The 17,919-nt window shown below is 44.5% G+C and overlaps 1 protein-coding gene across 1 annotated transcript; it reads right to left on the bottom strand.

Moving 5' to 3' along the window:
• Window positions 1-742: 742 nt before the first annotated feature.
• LOC102720075 (respiratory burst oxidase homolog protein E-like) lies at window positions 743-11,414 on the bottom strand. The gene is made up of 14 exons (XM_040527510.1): window positions 10,540-11,414; window positions 10,225-10,384; window positions 10,010-10,058; window positions 9,695-9,808; window positions 8,999-9,541; window positions 7,992-8,423; window positions 3,626-3,721; window positions 2,781-2,896; window positions 2,516-2,686; window positions 2,271-2,430; window positions 1,998-2,183; window positions 1,758-1,886; window positions 1,556-1,634; window positions 743-1,431 (listed from the first exon to the last, which is right to left on the bottom strand). Exons 1-14 carry the CDS (start codon window positions 11,222-11,224, stop codon window positions 1,322-1,324), a joined length of 3,030 nt encoding a protein of 1,009 aa, XP_040383444.1. The 5' UTR covers window positions 11,225-11,414; the 3' UTR covers window positions 743-1,321.
• Window positions 11,415-17,919: the final 6,505 nt, after the last annotated feature.

Genomic DNA, 17,919 nt, shown 5'->3' with positions numbered 1-17,919 from the left:
GGAGCAGCTGATGATGAGTGATGACTAAACTTGTGTCGTGTGTGTGTGGTGGTGGTGGTACATTTAATTGCATATGTAGTAAAACTTTAAAAGATGTAAAATTAAATGAAAAATAGTACCATAAGTCTGTGTTTCATATACCATATTAAAATAGGTGAATTTATAAATCTATCTTACCAAAATTTTAAAGAAAGTATTTAATACATAAATATGTAGTTAGACTTAAATGGCTAATACACTGCTACCACCATCAGTAGAATGAACCGTAACAATGCCCCCTTTTATAATATATATGGCTAACATTTTTTTTATCAAAATAAAGATGAGTTGTTCAAAAAAAACAAATATGAATATTTATTTTCAAAAGATACTTCCTTTGTCTTCAGAGCTTGGAACGCCGTGAATCAGTGATGGTCAACACAATTCGGGCCCGGACGTCAGATCGCCGGGACGCGGCCCAATAGAGAGCTTGGAACTTGAGGCCCAATAATCCTGAAAAAGTGCGGCCCAAAAATCTCAGAACCGAGCCGGAAAGTGAATACGATGAACGTGCGGCCCAATAATATCTCAGTTGTGGGCCCACTGGAATGTTCCTTGTGGATGGCCCGCAAAGGATAGTCTCTTTCCTACGACGCACATGGGCTGTGGGCCGAAATTGTACAGGCCCACATCGCAACGGAGAAGATTCACACAGATCATTCACATCACAAGGTAATGGTAAAAAAAAACTACTTGATTCCGAATTTTATTGCCAACTCCGACCAAAGTATAGATCATCCTTTGAAAAGTAACCTGAGGCACCAAAAAGTTCAGTATAATTCTGGTACCTCGATGCAATAAATTTTTATTCTGAAAAGTACGGTATCTTCATGTACTTCTTTTTAAAGATGTTGAAAAAGCTAATAGATTGTAGTATTAGCAGCACTAAAACCGGAGCTTATTAGCAGCTTACAGAGAATTTTGAACGGTGTAGGATACTATAATTATTGTTATCAGCTAATAACTAACTATACTGTGTGTAGTGTATACATCTGTATGATGTTCTATGCCGAAAATTAGCGACGCTTTTACCCTGCATTTCCCCTGTTTGTTAATATATAAATTGCTATTACCTACCCCTGTATACTGTGTGCTTCTTTATATATATATATATACTATATGTACAGTTCCAGATCAGGAAGAGAGATGTCAGCTTTGCTTTGTTTCTGTGCAAAAAATTTTCTTCTTCGAATTCGTCGTCTTCGTCTTCTTTACTGGTGCCTAACGCTATGGAGAGATTAGGAGAAAAGCTAATGTCTTTTCTTTCTTCTATGAGGAAAATTCAGAAGTACTCCTTGTGGAAATGGAAGCGAGTCCCCGTCCTGTGGCTCATCTCGTGGGACAGGTTCTTCAGCTCCTTGGCTAGCGTCGGTGCGCCGCAATAGAACACTCCTGCATTCGTCAGAAAACCATTCGTGGTGTCAGAGATTTTTTCTTTCTTCTTTAGAAACTCATGCATGTTGGTGCCAACAATTGATGCGATTGGATTGGCTTTGTCAGGAAGAGAGGTTTTTACCAACTGTTGAGTTGGGATGCTTGGAGGCAATCCTGGTGAAGACTTCCTTCCAGTTTGGTCTTGCAAAATGTGTCCTCACCTGTTGAGTGTACAGAGTGGATGTTCAGTTAAGAAAAATCTACTTGTAAGAGGAGACTGTATCTAGTTCTCCTTTAGATCAATGGAGAATGTTGATAGAGAGAGAGAGAGAGAAGAAATTTACCCTTGTGCCTGAGACGATGTCAACACCATGCTTGGCATGGTTCAGAGCTTGCACCATCGACAGCAGAGTTGTCCGTGCATCACGCTCCTCGTAAACGCTCGTCAGATAATTGTGCAGCTCTATCACACCCTGGTTGAAATTGCATAACGAGTTGATCATCAACACAAGTCAATATACTGCTGGCCTACAAAGTAATCTGAAAGTATGGACGGATGGCAGTATGGCTTCCTGAGTTCCTACCTTCTTGTCCATCTCGGCAACCTCATTCATCACTCCTTTGAACCACTCGAACGACAACGGCTCCCGAGTAACCCAGTAAAAATGCGCACGGCTTGTTCTGTAAGCCCTCTTCTTGTTGCTACTTGCTGTTGAGACACTGAAGCTGTTGGCACTGTCCTCAGACCTACTGGTCTCCATGGCCAAGTCCTAATAATTGTGCAAAAAACAATGTCAGCTACTAACATTGCTAAGTAGGCCCAGTGGTAGAAATGGAAACATAGGATGAAGTAATACCATCAACTCTTCAGCTAGCTTAATGTTGTTAAGTAGGTCCCTCAGAATGCTTATGAATGGTGTTGCTCCGATCCCGAGGCCGACAAGAAGTAGCACGTCGTAATTTCTGAAATCCTGTGCAGGGGCGCCGTAGGGACCATCTACGAGCAATCTTGGTAAGCTGTGACATATGGAGGCAAGCAGTTTTCAGTTTATTGTCCATCAGGAATACAAGCAAGCAGTCATGGAAAGGGTGATCGGCTGACCTTCTTGGTTCTGCAGTGCCTAACTCGCTGAATGAAGCTCTTCGGTTAAGGTGTGGTGAGAAGTAGTTCTCGACAAATATGCGCTTAAGCTCTTGTGTCCAATCTCCGTTTGTTCGGATGTGAACACTGAGGTAGTCATCTCCTGGAGCTGAAGTAATGGAGAAGGGATGCCTGAAACAGTCACAATGAAGCAAAACTTGAATTACTGCACTATAAACTGGGAGTAACATGATGAGAATTAGTGTAACAATGGAGCTATACAAACCATTCAAAGGGAGAAATCGTGGGACACTGAAGAAATATGTACTGTCCACTTCTATATCGAAATCCATAGGGCTTGGACATTGTTATGGTCAATACATTTCCAGGTAGAAGGCAGACCTGAGTGAATCAATTTACATAAGAACATATGTTTGTACTTGGTTTCATGCAGTAAGCATTATAGTAAATTATCTAAAAAGTTGTTGTAAATTAAAAAAAAATACTGTGCACAATTTAAGTGAGTGACGTTTTGGGATACCTTCAGTCAAAATTCAAGTTTAACTACATATATCTGTAGAATACCCTAAGAAAGAATTACTAGTATGTTCCTAACTTCCTACACATGCGAGCACTGAAGACAGAATAGACTAATTAACAAATTAAGAAAAACAGTGGATTTTAAAGACATGAAAGTCTTTAGAGAGCGACATGCATTTTCTGAAGGACCGAAATGTTTGAGTAGAGTCTATTTTTATTGTAGATGAACTAGTAGTGGCAATATGACTTGTATCCCACAATGGCGCAACATTCTCCATTTCTCCTTTCAACAAACAATAACCATTGTACTGCTATCACTAAACCTGCACTTTCCACTCCATGTTACCATGATGGATCCAAGACCTTGGAACTCGTAGTGGATTACTAATTCGAATCTGTGCAAGTTGTTTATGACAGCTCCTTTATATTTTAATATTTACACTGATCGATGGTTAATCATGTAGGCAGCAAAGTAAATCGATCAGCACTAATGAAACAGCATATTTTTTTGAGATGTGTAGAAAAGTCAAATCAATTATTATTAGAATCTACAAAAAGTTACTACTATGCCATTTACAATTGACAAATTACCTTCAAGATTTTGACAGCATAAGCATTTGACCGCAAGGCTCGTAGCATCCTTTCACCGACATACAGCATCAACGGAATAGAAATGTACATCCATGTCTGAAAAAAAATGCATCAAAGTTCCACAGTGTTAGAGCGCTGCATATTTCCTAATCTCAACTTTGCTTTTGTCTACATAATTATTGTCTGGTAAGAAATTCCCACATGATATCATTCTAAAAGAGAGAAAAGAAAGATAAGCTGTATTAAAAAATAACAAATCGAACCACTAGTTTTGGCACTTGGCAGCTGTCAGATTCTTTGGTGCGTCGAGAATTGCACAATAAAATTTGTTTAAATTGAATATAATATAGACATTTCGGTTGATAAACATGTGGGCTGACTACCATGTGCGTGCTGGAGACCAGTGTACTTTCTGACAAATGAACCTTCTGTATTGTGCAAATGGTACGAACTGTGTTATTCTACAGCAGACAATACATGTTTGTCAAACTGGCCTAGCTGCCTCTTGACTCGTACTAGCAAAACAATTTTCAATAATCATGAATGATTTCGTTCAAAAAAAAATATCAGGAATGCACATAACCAAAAGAATTTCGAACAACCTGTCCTCACTGATAAATGCAAACCGCAAAAACACATCATAAAACGCCACATTCCTCTTGAATGCCAGGTGGTCCTCCCATCCAACAAAAGGAAAAGCAAAGGAAAAAAAAACTAAAAAAAAAAGTTCATGCCACAAGCTGCCATGAACTGCACGGGAAGTTTCACTGTCTTAAAGCAGAGCGAATTCTGGGGCAAGAGATGAGATGGTGACCAGTGCAGGTCACTCTTCTTTTGCCTTTCACTAGCTAGGCACGGCCTCTTTAATCGGATCCGATCCTATAGATGCCATTGCCACCACCCCACAACACCCATGGTCTCCTTTACAACTAAGAGCTTCTTGGCCCCCTCTAGATCGTTAGCACGGGCAATAATTCTCTTCTCGGCGCCGTCTCGTCCTCACCACATGTGACAAGGGACACGACGCATTAAGCTGCTTCACAATTTTTAGTTAAGTGGTGGTCACTGGTCACACACACACTCACAGGACATAACCATCAAGAAAGCTAAGTAACACTAGTGACACTGCTAAGCCTGCTGCTTAATTAACTCAGGGGGAGTTTGGTGAGATGGCAATGGGCACCAAGCCTTGGTCATTCAAACAAATTAGTGGGCATGATCAAGCAGAGGGATAAAAAGTCTTCCAGGCATGGCATGCATCCACATGTATGGAAGCAGCCAGGAGGTAGCATTAGCAATGGGAGGTGACAAGTTCGTGGCAAAAATGTGGAGGTGAGAAAGCTAGCTATCTAGCAGCTGCAACCGGCCGGTGCAGTAGGTGAGCTGGAATATACAAATCGTGGGGGCCATGTGATTAAGGGTCAAAGCCAGTGGCAAAGAAAGCTACTGGTACTAGTAGACAGTAGTATACTGTTAGAGTAGAAACAAGCAAGCAACCAAACAGGAGAAAAGTTTCCTGCTCAGTTCATCATTGTAACCTTCATGGCTAAGGCAGAGAACTGAAAGCTCATCGCTTGCAGATTTGGGCTGTCTCCTGATGAAAGATCATGATGTGATGTAGTGGTAAAAAATCATTGTAAACGCCCATCCTCGTGTAAAGTGGGGCAAAGTTTGCTGGCTTTTGAGTTTTTCGATGATATACATACACCCAACATATATCCAGTGAAAGATATGGACTCATTTTTGTAGAACAAAAATATTCAGAGATGAATAGCTGGGTCTGAATCCTGGAACCCGATCCTCTACAGTCAACTACAAAGGAACTTGTCGCTGACATGTGAGCCCAGCGCCCCTCGGGCCTACATGTCAGCGACGATGCAGTCGACTGCAAAGGGATTCTGATCCATAAATCATATGCTATGCAGTAGTACTAACATATCGGTGCTCCATTCTGTAAAGCAAGAAGCATTCACGGCTATTCATGGCATTTAATAGATCTAGTCTGTCCATGATGATTATTGATTAGTATTAGCGATCCCCACTTATTTAAACACCCAAAATCACAAATGAAAAATGTCCTGTAAAAGCTATGGCAACTAGATCCACCAACAAATGTAGGGCCATGATATATCACTGGAAGTCCGTTAGTAAAAAGCATTTCATCATCATCTACTACATCCGATGTTTGGTTAAGGTTACGCAGAACTGACGCCACCAGCAATCTATGGAAACATTTTCATGTCCTTGACACCACTAGTTGTGCAAACGCTAATTACAACCAATCTTTTATCACTAGAACATACAATATCACTAGAGTAAGTTGTACTAAATTATTCTCTTTACGTCTATGCGGAATCTTAAAAAAAATGTAAATATTAACGGTAAAAATCTACTGACCAGTAAAATTGAAAATGGAGGTAATATTTCTTTAGACATGGCCACTATTACAGAGAGACGATATTATCAAGGACACGTATCAACAAATTAAACACTGAAAAGCTAAACTCTAATGTTAAGAAAACCTGTAAGAAATAAATGCACGATAAACATTTAGAAACTTACGCCCACAATTTTTTCTCTTCTGCTTATGCTTATAAGCTAAAATTTAAATTTTTAACCTTAAATTTGGAGTTATTTAGGGAAAAGGTGTTCATCGTAGTTTATTTTTTAAGCATTGTATGTTAGATCGTTAAGAATACGTGTATAAAAGTTAATTTTATAAATTATTTTTAATTTATAAATACACCGCTTGGATTTTCCCTGAAAAAGCTAAAAGATCACCCCCACTTAGAAAATGTGCACACGATAATCCGTTATCCATGAGCTAAAATTGAACTTGTCCTTGTATCAAGAGGTTTCATGAGCACCACTCTCTCGACGGAAGAGGTTTATGGGACACTGAGGCTGACATGTGGCCCCAGCGTGTATAGGCCCACGTGTCAGCGATACGGATCCATCCGGTTCCTCCCTCGACATGGCAACATGGCGCCATGGGAAGAGCTGGTTAAAGGGTAGGTACAGCAGCACTGGCGACCTATTTGTCCGAGAGACGGACGGGGCACGGGGCCGGTCGGAGCAGCTGAACAGCGCGGCTGGACCCCATCGACCTGGCGACCATGGAGACCACCCGCGTACTGGCTATCTATACTGGCTATCTACTCTGTCTCTACTCTACTGTTCGTACACACGTACCCAGGAGACTAGGCTCCTCAGGGCTCGTACGCCACATGTAACCGGCACGTGCTCATGCTCCGTGACAGCTCACTGCAACTTAAAAGTGGAGGGAATTGTTGAGTTCTTTTAATGAAAAAGAGAAAACAAAATATTTACAAAAAAAACTATTAATAATTTTTTTATATGTATTCCTAGTGATTTAAACACTAATGCTCAAAAATAAACTTTGATAAATTTAAGATTAAAAATTTAAATTTTAACTTATAAATATAACCATAAGAAAAAGACAGAGATGAGTGTTGGAGATAGCTGATCGTCTCAAATTATATAGATATATATATATAAACAACTAAATTAACTCCATAAAATAAAATTCTTATTTAAAGTTCAGATAAATAGCTTTATATATAATTTTTTTACATAATACACCTCATTATTAGTTTGAAAAGCATATCCGTAATAAGTAAAATTCCGTAATGAATTAGAACACATGCAGGGTCGTGGTTGTGGTTGTCTCGACCTGCCCTGCGACTCTGCCTACCTCGACACGGCCTATTTATTGATCAGAGACACCACACACCGCCAGCGACTCCTTCCTTGACCACCACGAACAGAGCAGAGCAGGAACAGAACAGTAGGTCGATCTGGTGCTCTGCTGGCTAGCAACAATCACGGCTACAGGCTACTCACCTAATAATGTGAATACTCCTCATTTTTCTTCGTACGTCGAAGAAAAAGATGTGTTTTTTTTCTCGGTTTGACTTTGTCTCGAGACAAGAAGAGAGAGAGGGAGAGAGAGAGAGAGAGAGAGGAGCTCGCTAACATTCCTCTCTTTTCTTTTTGGGCACCGTTGCTGTCACGAGTCATGTGTCGCGCAGCGATGGCGCGAGAGGGCAAAGCTAAGCCGTTTCTTCTAGACGGATTGCAACATAAAGCAGCAGCAGCGGAAAAAAACCCTGAAAACGCCCCCGTTTCCCAGTGGAAAGCGAGCCCACGGGTGGGAGTGACCCAAACAGAAAACCGTCGTCCTCGCGAGAGCTACAACAGTTTAATTTTTTCTTTTATAAAAACATCCAAAATCCACAAGACCCGTAACGAATTCGGGCCTAAAAAAATGGAATTTTGATACGAATTCGAGCTCAAAACTGGATTTTCTTTTTATGAAAATAAAAGAGATGTTTGTGAGGCGTACCGTTTTGCGGTACCAGCGGCGGACGAGGAAGAGGTAGTAGCCGTGGGCGAGGAGGAGCGCGTAGACGATGCCGAGGAGGTGGTGGGAGTACCAGAAGGCGTTGAACCCGGCGAGGCGGTTGAATGGCGAGGGGAGCCGCGCCACCGTCGGGATGCCTCCGCCGGCGCCGGCGCCGGCGCCGCCGCCCTTCTCACCCTTGCGGAACGGGTGGGTGGCGAGCGTGAAGGAGACGGTCATGAGCACCACCATGGCCACCCCCGTGATCCCCTCCACGCCGGAGAGGAGCCCCACGTAGGTCGGCTTCTCCGGCCCGAACGCGTCCGCCACCAGCCGGTACTCCTCCGGCGCCGCCGCGATCAGCCTCGGGAAGTCGCACGCCAGGTGGTTCCCGGCGTGCAGCGTGATCCCCACCACTATCGCCGTCGCAATCATCTGCAAAAAAAAAAAAAACATAAAAAATCACCTCTTTTTTTTTAACCGTTGTAACACGTCCATTTCACAGTTGGTTAGCTTGTCGGTCTGTGGACTTCTGACTGTTGACTTTTGGCGATTACTGGAAGCAGTACAGGGAGTAGTACTATGTGGCGGCATGGGATCTTCTGTGGCGGTGGAATTTTGGCAGCGAGTAGAGCGAAATGATGGAGGCGGCAGCTTGGAACATGGAGGGTAGCTGACCAGCGCGACATGGGACCCAGTCACAGCCGAAGTACGCAGTACGCTAAACCATTCTCTCTCTCCCAGTAGATGGCACTATTGCAGTAAGCAGAAGTGATAGAAAGTCTCGAGCAAACCACATGGCGAGCGGAGGCCACTTTTTCCACACGGGATCCCGGAGAGCCGGGGAAACACGACGCACCGCCGCCGTCGACGGCGACCGCCTAACCGACCGCCGCGTCGCCGTATTTACCATAGATGGCAAGAAACGGGGGCGGCGTTTTCACCGTGACACGTCGGACGGTCGCCGGATATTTTTGTGGTGATGGTGGTGGTGGTGGAGTTTTTGTTACCTTGTGGAAGGTGATGTTGTCGTCGAAGGGGACGAAGAAGCGGGCCCAGGAGGAGCGGAGCCACGTCAGCGTGTTGCGGCAGACGGGGAGGAGGACGAGGGCCATGTTGAGCTTGAGCGTCTCGGCGGCGCCCTTCGCCGTCGGGAGGCAGTACCCCATCACCCGGAACGCCGGCGTGCGGCGGTACTGCACGAACTTCCACACGAACAGCGACGCCATGGCGGCGAACCACAGCGCCACCACCCACGCCCGCCGCCAGTTCTCCTCCGCCGCCACCCGCACCCTCGCCGCCGCCTTCCTCACCCCCCACCCGCGCCGCCGCCCCTGACGAGGCTGCGCCCCCGCCCCCGCCGCCGCTGTTGCCGCAGCGGCGTGCGCAGCTCCGCCTCCGACTCCGTCGCCTCCTCCTCCTCCTGCAGCCCCCGCAGCCACGGCCACGGCGCCGAGGTTCTGGCTCCACTGGGCCCCGCTCGCCGTGCTCAGCGGCCGGCTGTAATTCATGTAGCTGTCACGCTGCAGCAGCAGCGCCTCCAGCTGCCACAGCTGGCGAACACAACGAAGAAGACGACGACACACGTGTCATCACCTCAGACCCCATCAAAAAGACAAAATCTAACCGTGTATACGTATACACATAAAGCCAAGTAATTGAGGAAAAAAATTAATAAAAATGAAAATACACATGAGTGCACGCACCTCAATGTAGCCGAGGTTCTCCGGGTCGAGCTCCTCCATGATCAGCGACGCGTACTCCTCTGCTTGCTCCTTCAGCTTCGCAAGCTTGTTCGCCGACGCGCTCAGGACGATCAGCTGCGACGATCAAAGCATCAGACAAAGCGATCAGTAACAGTGACAGCTAATTTAATTACCGCAGTAAAAAGAAGCGGCTGGTGATTAGCTAGGTTAGGAATTTTAGAAGCTGGGTGCCCACACTAAGAAGCTTCTGATGATTAGTGAGACAGAAGGTAAAAAAAAAAGATGCAACTTTTAAAAGGTGTTTAAATAAGTCACCTCCTGTACTTCCTCCCTCGTTATCCTCCCATCCACGTTGGTGTCCACCCTGAATTTGGGGCCAAGAACGCAAACAAGAAGCATATCATCAAGAAATCTGCGACTGCGATGGGCATCGGAGTTCGCGACGGATCGATCGATTGATCGATCGAAACGTTACGTGGGATGCGGTGAAAAGAAAATTTGGAGTAGCTAGCTAGAATTGGGTTCAGTACATGTCGAAGAAGATCTGGAGGCGGGCGTCGAAGCTCTGGTCGGAGATCTGGAGCCAGAAGTCGTAGAGCTCCTCCCGGGTGATCCGCTCCAGGTTCTGCCGCCGCCGCCGCGCCAGCGCGTCGAAGATGCCGACGGCGAACTCCTTCGAGTCCACCATTCCTGCGGGCGATTGGTTTGATTGAGACGGGCGCGCAACGCCAAGAACGTCGCGATTATGGTGGATAGGATCATGGCGGTGGCGGTGTGGTGGAATGGGGGGGGGGGGGGGTGGGGGGGGGGGGGGAGGGAGAGAGAGAGGTTGGTAGATAACACACCGATGCATTCGCCGAAGTCGTCGCGGGAGAGGAGGCCGTCGGAGGCGAGGGAGTTGAAGCGGTCCTCGACGCGGCGCCAGAGCTCGGCGGCCTGGACGGAGCCGGTGGTGCGGCTGATGAAGCGGAGGCCCTTGAGGGCGCGCTTGGCGCCGGTGCTGGAGCGGTTGAGGCGCGCCTGGATGCGGCGGCGCTCGCGGGCCGCCATGGCCGCCTCGCGCTGCAGCTCCGCGGGCGTCGGCGGGCGCGGGGACGGCGACGGCGACGGCGAGCGCAGCCACGCGAACTTCTTCCGTATCCGCGACGACGTCGACGAGCACCGGCTCAGGCTCCGCGCTCCCCCGCCGCCCTCCGGCGTGCGCGGCGGCTGCACCGCGCCGCCACCGCCGCCGTAGAGCGCGGCGCTGGTGGGAGTGACGCTCCGCACGACCATGGACTCCTCGTCGAGCTCCAGCATGACCTCGACAAGGTCCCCCTGGTCGGCGAGGAATGCCGGCAGCATCCCACCCCCTCCACCGCTCCCCGCCGCCGCCGCAGCAGCAGCAGCGAAGAACTCCTCGCCATACGCGGTGGTGTACGACTCGTTGTCCGAGGTGTCGGTGTTGGTGGTCTGGTCGTCGGCGAGGTAGTCCGCGATGCGCCGGTGGCCACTGCGCCGCGCGTTGCTCCCGCGCGACGGCGTCCACATGGCCCCCCGGGGCCACGCCCACGCCGCGCCACGGGAGTGTTCCTCCGAGGGGAAGCAAACCAGCAGCAGCAGAGGAGGAGGAGGAGCGCAACGCAGAGGAGTCGAGCTGTTCGCCTGTTACTACTCCCCTACTCGGATATATACTATTACGTAAATGCGTTATCCCGTGGGCGGCCTGGCGCGGTTGCGTTGCGTTGCGGCGTTTTTTTTTTCCCTCGTTAATTTGATGCGTATCATCGTATAACTACATGTATTCAAACAAATACGATTATAATATATCTGTTTATAGTCGTGCCATTCAAATTTTATCAAATTAGAAACATGTCATCGCTGTCACATTTTTCATCTTCCTCCTCATCTATATGTGGGACCCGTTCGTCAAATTGGCTAACCAACCTGTTCGTAGTTAAGGACTTCCTCGGAGACGTGGTTAGAGGCGGTGATGGTGCGGAGGGGTTGGCCATGGAAGAAGACGGGTGAGCGGCATAGCACCTCCACGCGTTGCCGATAACAAGGTACGGCTCGAAGGAGTAAAGTGCGGAGGAGGCGGGTATGCCAATGAGGGACCGCAGGCCACCCTCAATGAGTACATGGCGTCAAATCCTCTATCTCTAGCGTGGCCGTCGAAGCAGGAGATGTTGCTAAGCGACTAATCATCAAATGATTGTTGCCTCTCCATGTTGATCTGTAGCTTATTGAGTAGCCGCGTGAGGTTGAAGTCATCTGACTCTGATGATGACATGTGTGACGCCGACCTCCATATACCACCCATGCTCCCATCTCTAACTCCATGATGCCACCTCCTCGCCGCAAATGTTCATGAAAAATTTCATGCAAGCTTACTGGCGTTCCTGATGAATGGCAAGCCGAAGATCTTTAGGAACTTCATGCTCAAGACGCTCCTACTATAGGGCTAGGAAAAGAAGGTTGATCGGTTCGAGCTTGGGGAGGACGCCACGCCAACAGGCTTCAAAAGGCAGCAGGACAAGGGTGAAAGTAAGGGATAAATCTGACGGATAGATTCTACACACAAAAGGGGAGTAGGATAGAAAATGGGACGGCGATGATATAGTTCTAATTTTATAAAATTTGAGTAGCACAGCTACAAATAGATGAATTGTAATAACATTTATATGAATATGCATAGTTACGATGACACATATTAAATTAATACTTTTTTCTCCCGTTACGTCGGCTCCAACGCCGCTTTTTCGCGTGCGCAGGACCGCCACTTCATGCTCTTTTGCCACAAGTGCTCGCCTCCGCACCCACTCGTGCCCTCTGTGCTACCTTGGGGTAATGATACAAGATAATTAGTATCATTTAATACCAGCTAATATTATTTACATAGTTTATAATTTATCCTGTTTTACAAGATTTCCATTCCATAGTTGGCTTGTGTCCTACTGCCCAATGCGGTGTTTTTTCCGAGCAATTTTATAGTCCTTAAGAAGATATCATGCGATATCACTTTTTTCTGTGTAAATTTTGGTATCTTTGGTACTACTTAAAAAGATCTTAAAATTGTTCTTCCCTTGTTATCCTACGGGCGTGATGCGGTGTTTTTTTCTCGATATCAATCGCGCTCTCGCGGCGGGGCGAGGGGAGGGGCGGAGTCGCTCGATGCAGGGTGTGCGTTGCGCGGGCGCGGGCGCGCGCGTCGTCGCCCGCGGTTTGGATTCTCGCTACGGGGGAGAGAGACTCACGACACGACGAGGCTGGTGCGGTGATGAGCTCCGGTTTCGACGCGTTCGGTGATGGAAAACCTCGGATCCTTGCTGCTACGGACGGCAGTGTAGCAGGGAAGCGAATGAAGTATACCATACACTTTCTATCAATTTCGGTGTGACATTGGAGGATTTAGGCTGCGTTTAGTTCCCAAAAGTTTTTAAAGAGATGTCATATTGATACGTATGGTTATATATTTGAAGTATTAAACGTAGTTAGATAGTCTAATTACAAAACAAATTTCAGATTCCGTCTAGAAATCGCGAGACGAATCATTTTAGTCTAATTAATCCGTCATTAGCATATGTTGGTACTGTAGCACTTATGACTAATCATGTATTAATTAGGTCAAAAGATTCATCTCATAATTTTTCTCATAACTGTGTAATTAATTTTAATGTTCATATATATTTAATGCTTCATTTAGTTTTCCAAAGATTCAATGCGATGTTTTTGATAACTAAATATGGTCAATTATAATGCGGGGATATAGGACGCGTGAACATCTGATACGGAAAACTTGAGACATATAAACTTTTCAGTATATGCTCTTGGTGCAAAAACTTAATGGAAAACAAAGAAAATATGGTAATTGCACGTGCACTTGGCTGCCCAAAACTGGTTGTCTGTTATCAAGAATACTCCTTTAGGTGCGTACTGTATCATCGTGATTTTGAATATTTTTTTCTTTGAGAATAGGAAAAATTAACTGTATCGTTGGGTTGGAGGTCCGCTCTAGAAAATTTGAGACAGAACGTCTACCGCAGTGAGGCCTATAGCACTAGTGTTCCGTGAAGGTGTGATTCTTACTAACTGCGGTCTTTTGAACATCTCTACGACTTCTCACTCTTGATCGGAGCCATAAACTAAACCTACCTCTTCATCGAGTTATAGAAAAAAAATACATTTACGTAACCGTACCCCTTTTGCGTGACATATTCACATTTGAAAACAAATGGAATTGACAATTTCTTTTACGTACTTGGTTACTACCAATTAGGGGTGGTGTTGGTGAGGTAGTTAACGAGGAGTCAAGTTGGCACCCAGTGTGATGGGTTGATTATTGGAGAGGGTGAGCAGCTGTCAGGTGCTAAACGCCAGAAGGAATTCAGACTCTCAGTCAGGCGACGCATGCACATAATGTTACACTCTTGATCAGCACACTCCCAAGAACATCTGGAACAATAATCAATACAAAGAAAGCATGTGAGATGTGAAGAGAGGCCATTTTTGTCTGTGTGCGCACCTAATTGTGGGCCATCACCACCTTGCATTTCTGAGACTCTCGGTTGCTGTCGTCCTCGCTGGGATTAAGTTCTGCCCTGCCTCTGAAGGGGACTCATCTTTTTGTCCATATATCGGGTGGCACATGTGTTATCTTCTGCGACCCAGAAATGGCTCTGAAATATGGTCTAACTGTAGGAGGGAATCAATGTTCCGATCGACTAATTAAAAGTTCAGAGATCGATCACACCCTTCCAGAAGCTCAAGATTTCCTTTTCCTTCCTCGCTGGCCTACAATGAAGGCTACATTTGATTTCCTTCGCATTAAGCATTGGCTCCATTTCGAATTAAAATTTCTTGTTAGTTAAAACCATGTGGATTAATTATGAAGTTATGACTGATGAACAGTTACTAATTGCCAGGTCGCTGCCATGACAGGGGAAATGGGATTAGTTAGCTGGTAGCTAGGGAGTAGGAAGCATCCGGTACGTACGTAAAGGGGTGCGTGGGTTAGCTGGAGACGACGACGACGGCCGCCGCCGCGCACCCGTGGCCGGAGCGGCTGTCACAGACGTGTACTCCGGCGAGGTAGGTAGGTGAGGGTTCCATGTACTTCGATCGCCCGCTCCCGATCGAATCGACCGACGACGTCGACGAGGGAGAAAGCGATGGCTGACTTAGGTCGACCTAAGCTAGGGGTTTGTTAACCAGTGGATGGATGCAGCAGCGACGCACCACGCCACGAGCTGGTTCAGTGCACCGTGTAGAACACGGCTTGCAATGCGCGGATGTTGATCCTCCCTATTTTTTCGCTTTGGGTTTTGTTTATAATCTAAAATTTAAATTTTTAATCTTAAATTTAGAATTAATTTTGACTTTTAGCAAAGTTTATTTGTCAGCTTTGATTTTAATTTATACCACGATAAACACGTATATAAAAATTTTATTCATAGTTCGTTTTCAAATATATCGTTTGATTTTATAAAATTTATAACTCTAAAAATAACCCCAGATGCCTCTCCTTTTTCTTTCTCATCATCTGGTGTCTCGCCTCCACTTCTTCCACTTCCTCCCTTTCGTTGGGCTGAAGCAAAGAGACGCTGTTATACGCATGCAACACACAAACACGTACCCACATGTATTAACAAGACTCCCAGGATGGCAAAATGGCCTCCTGATTGATAGCTTAAAGTCACCGTTCAACATAGAGGGATATTTGGTGGAAAACTCACTCATTTTGTTTTTTTCGTACGCACACTTTCTAAACTAATAACCCTTAACTTTTTAAAATACACAGATAAATTATTTTAAAAAGTCATATTAATATATTGCTGAAGTCCAAAATAATTATACCTAATTAATCTCATATTAATGGCTTACCTCATTTTACGTTTGTTATCCTTTCCCCTCCTTTCAAACTGAGCCTAATTCATTCATCAACTATGAATCAACCCAATTCCTCCTTGGTTTAAAAAGAAAACCCAATTCCTCCTTGCATTACATTTTTATTATGGGGCCTTCTAGAAGCTTCTGGTGGAGGATATATACTATTTTGCATCTCTCAATGGTTCTAACTTGTAAAGCAATACCCTGAGGCTCCCTTTCCAAGTACACTGGGAAGCTAATTAAATCCTAACGAACTGATAGATCATCTCGAGCTTATGTAAATGCGGTAGGGGCATGAAAGATTCTGATGGAGATCAGAAACGAATCAAAATTTACTAAGTGCAGTAGTTGATCAGTACTACAGAGAGTACAGACAGTTGAAGAGCAGGTACCACATTTTTTCGCTTATGCTCGTTCTTATAAACCAAAATTTAAATATTTACTCTTAAATTTAGAGCTAATTTAAGTGTTTTTAATATTATAGTTTATTTTTCCGTCTTTAATTTTAGATCGCTAAGAACATATATATTAAAAAATATTTATAAATTATTTTTATTTATAAATATCCGTTTAAATAATTTCAACGAAAAGCCAAACAAAGAGGCTGCAGAATGCAGTGGCAGGTGAAAGCGAGAGGGCACTAGTGCCGCTACCACAGTTTGATGTCAATCCCGTACTTTGCACGTTGATGAGTCTCTCCCCCGACCAAAATTTCGTGGCTCAGAATGGATCTTTTCATCGTTCCAGGGGCTCACTGCAACTGTGCGAGATACCTGGTTTTACCTTGAAGTCAAGTCTAGTCGTTGCTGATGCTGTGATGCATTTGGAGGAGCCTGGCACTTCCCGTTCACTCGTCGGCTTCGTCAGGATCTAGATTCTCTATTATTATATTATTGTTATTATAGTCAATCATCTATAAGTTCTATGGATGATAAGCTTCACACGTTAGTGACCGTAATGACACTGATATAATAACAGAGGATCTCAATTCGCTTCATCTTAATTAGTGCACCCTTCTGCCTAGCATTAGCAGCATGGAAATTAAAAGGGATTGGTGCAGGCGCAGGCTATGTGGCCACTGATGATTGACCCATAGCATGGAGAATTATTGACTATGTGCAGGGTTTTAGATAGTGTCATGTTAGTGGAGGTATTTATGCTTAAAAATTTAATGGAGAGGATAAGAGTTTGAGGTTGATGCATTGTGCCCACCTCTTTTTTTTTCTTTCTAAAACAGTTATGGAAAGAAAGTTTTGTATTTGTTTGGCAAATTAAACTGTGGTTAGACAAATTATATTAAGGCTCCTTTGGAATGCATTAATTTTGTAGGAGTAGGAATTAGTTCAATTCCATAAAATTCCCATAGAATCCCCAAGTTCCAAAGGGGGCATTAACCAATGTTATTTCTCACTATTTTTCCATAATTTTCAGATAATAATTTCTTCATTTGCAACTTAGCAACTGCAAATTTTTCTTAGAGTAAATTTTAGTCTGTGACACCTTTGTTGACCATAGTTTCATAAATAGACCAAGGTAAAAATCATCCTTTTCAGTTAGTACCAAGTAAAATTTACCATGATCTGCACTTTGGACTAGGATTAATAATTTGGGGTGGGGGTTCCAACGCGAGAGAGGAGTTGCATAGGTGTGTAAAGCACATCCATGTAGGGCAAGGGTTCCAACGAAGTAACACTTTCCTCTGCTTCTGTTCTTGCGCTATCAGCGTCAGTGTGGTCAAATCAGGAGGAGGGCATTCGGCTACTCCACTTAGGGCTTATTCGGTTTGAAGTAATTTCAACTCATAAGAATACGGAATGCGGAGATATAAGATATATGTAGCAACACTAATTTATAGAATTTTTTTAAGAGATTTGATGGATGAAAATTTTCCTATATTTTCTCTCTACAACTTATAGGAAAGAAAAAATTCTTTTATTTTCCTATGTTTCATTCCTACAAACTAAATGACTTTCAACGAAATCCAATCCTTTAAATTGGATCCTTTGTTTTTCCTTTAAATTTAGATGCATGCTTACTAAACTACTAAAAAAAATTTATTTTTATAAAAGTTTCTACATAGAAGTTTATCATTCATATATTTCGAGTAAATTTTTAACTTTGTAATGGCTAACTCCATCGTTTAAACTATTAAACAGCTACCATGAAAATAAAATCATCTTTCATCTTCATTAGTATAAGAACGCAGCCTCAGCATACGAGCTGTCGTCCTTGGAGTCGATCAACTCAATCATGAACCCCGGTCTAAAATACAAAGCCACAAAGGATCATAAATATACATGGTGTTAAAAAGGAATGACTTTTTATCATCCTTAAAAAATAACTTGAGATACCAAAAA

This window comes from Oryza brachyantha, chromosome 9 (genome assembly GCF_000231095.2).
Source record: "Oryza brachyantha chromosome 9, ObraRS2, whole genome shotgun sequence".
NCBI classification, from domain to species: Eukaryota; Viridiplantae; Streptophyta; class Magnoliopsida; order Poales; family Poaceae; genus Oryza; species Oryza brachyantha.
Note: the sequence above shows the minus strand (reverse complement) of the source record. Positions and strands in the feature narration are given on the sequence as shown.

Bases quoted from the DNA above. Each gene is read 5' to 3' on its own strand.
- LOC102720075 (XM_040527510.1), bottom strand. From the start codon at position 11,224: ATGTGGACGCCGTCGCGCGGGAGCAACGCGCGGCGCAGTGGCCACCGG. The intron at 8,424-8,998 runs GTAACAAAAACT...TTTTTTTTGCAG, and splicing joins ACAACATCACCTTCCACAAG to ATGATTGCGACGGCGATAGT. The intron at 2,431-2,515 runs GTCAGCCGATCA...CATATGTCACAG, and splicing joins GGCACTGCAGAACCAAGAAG to CTTACCAAGATTGCTCGTAG.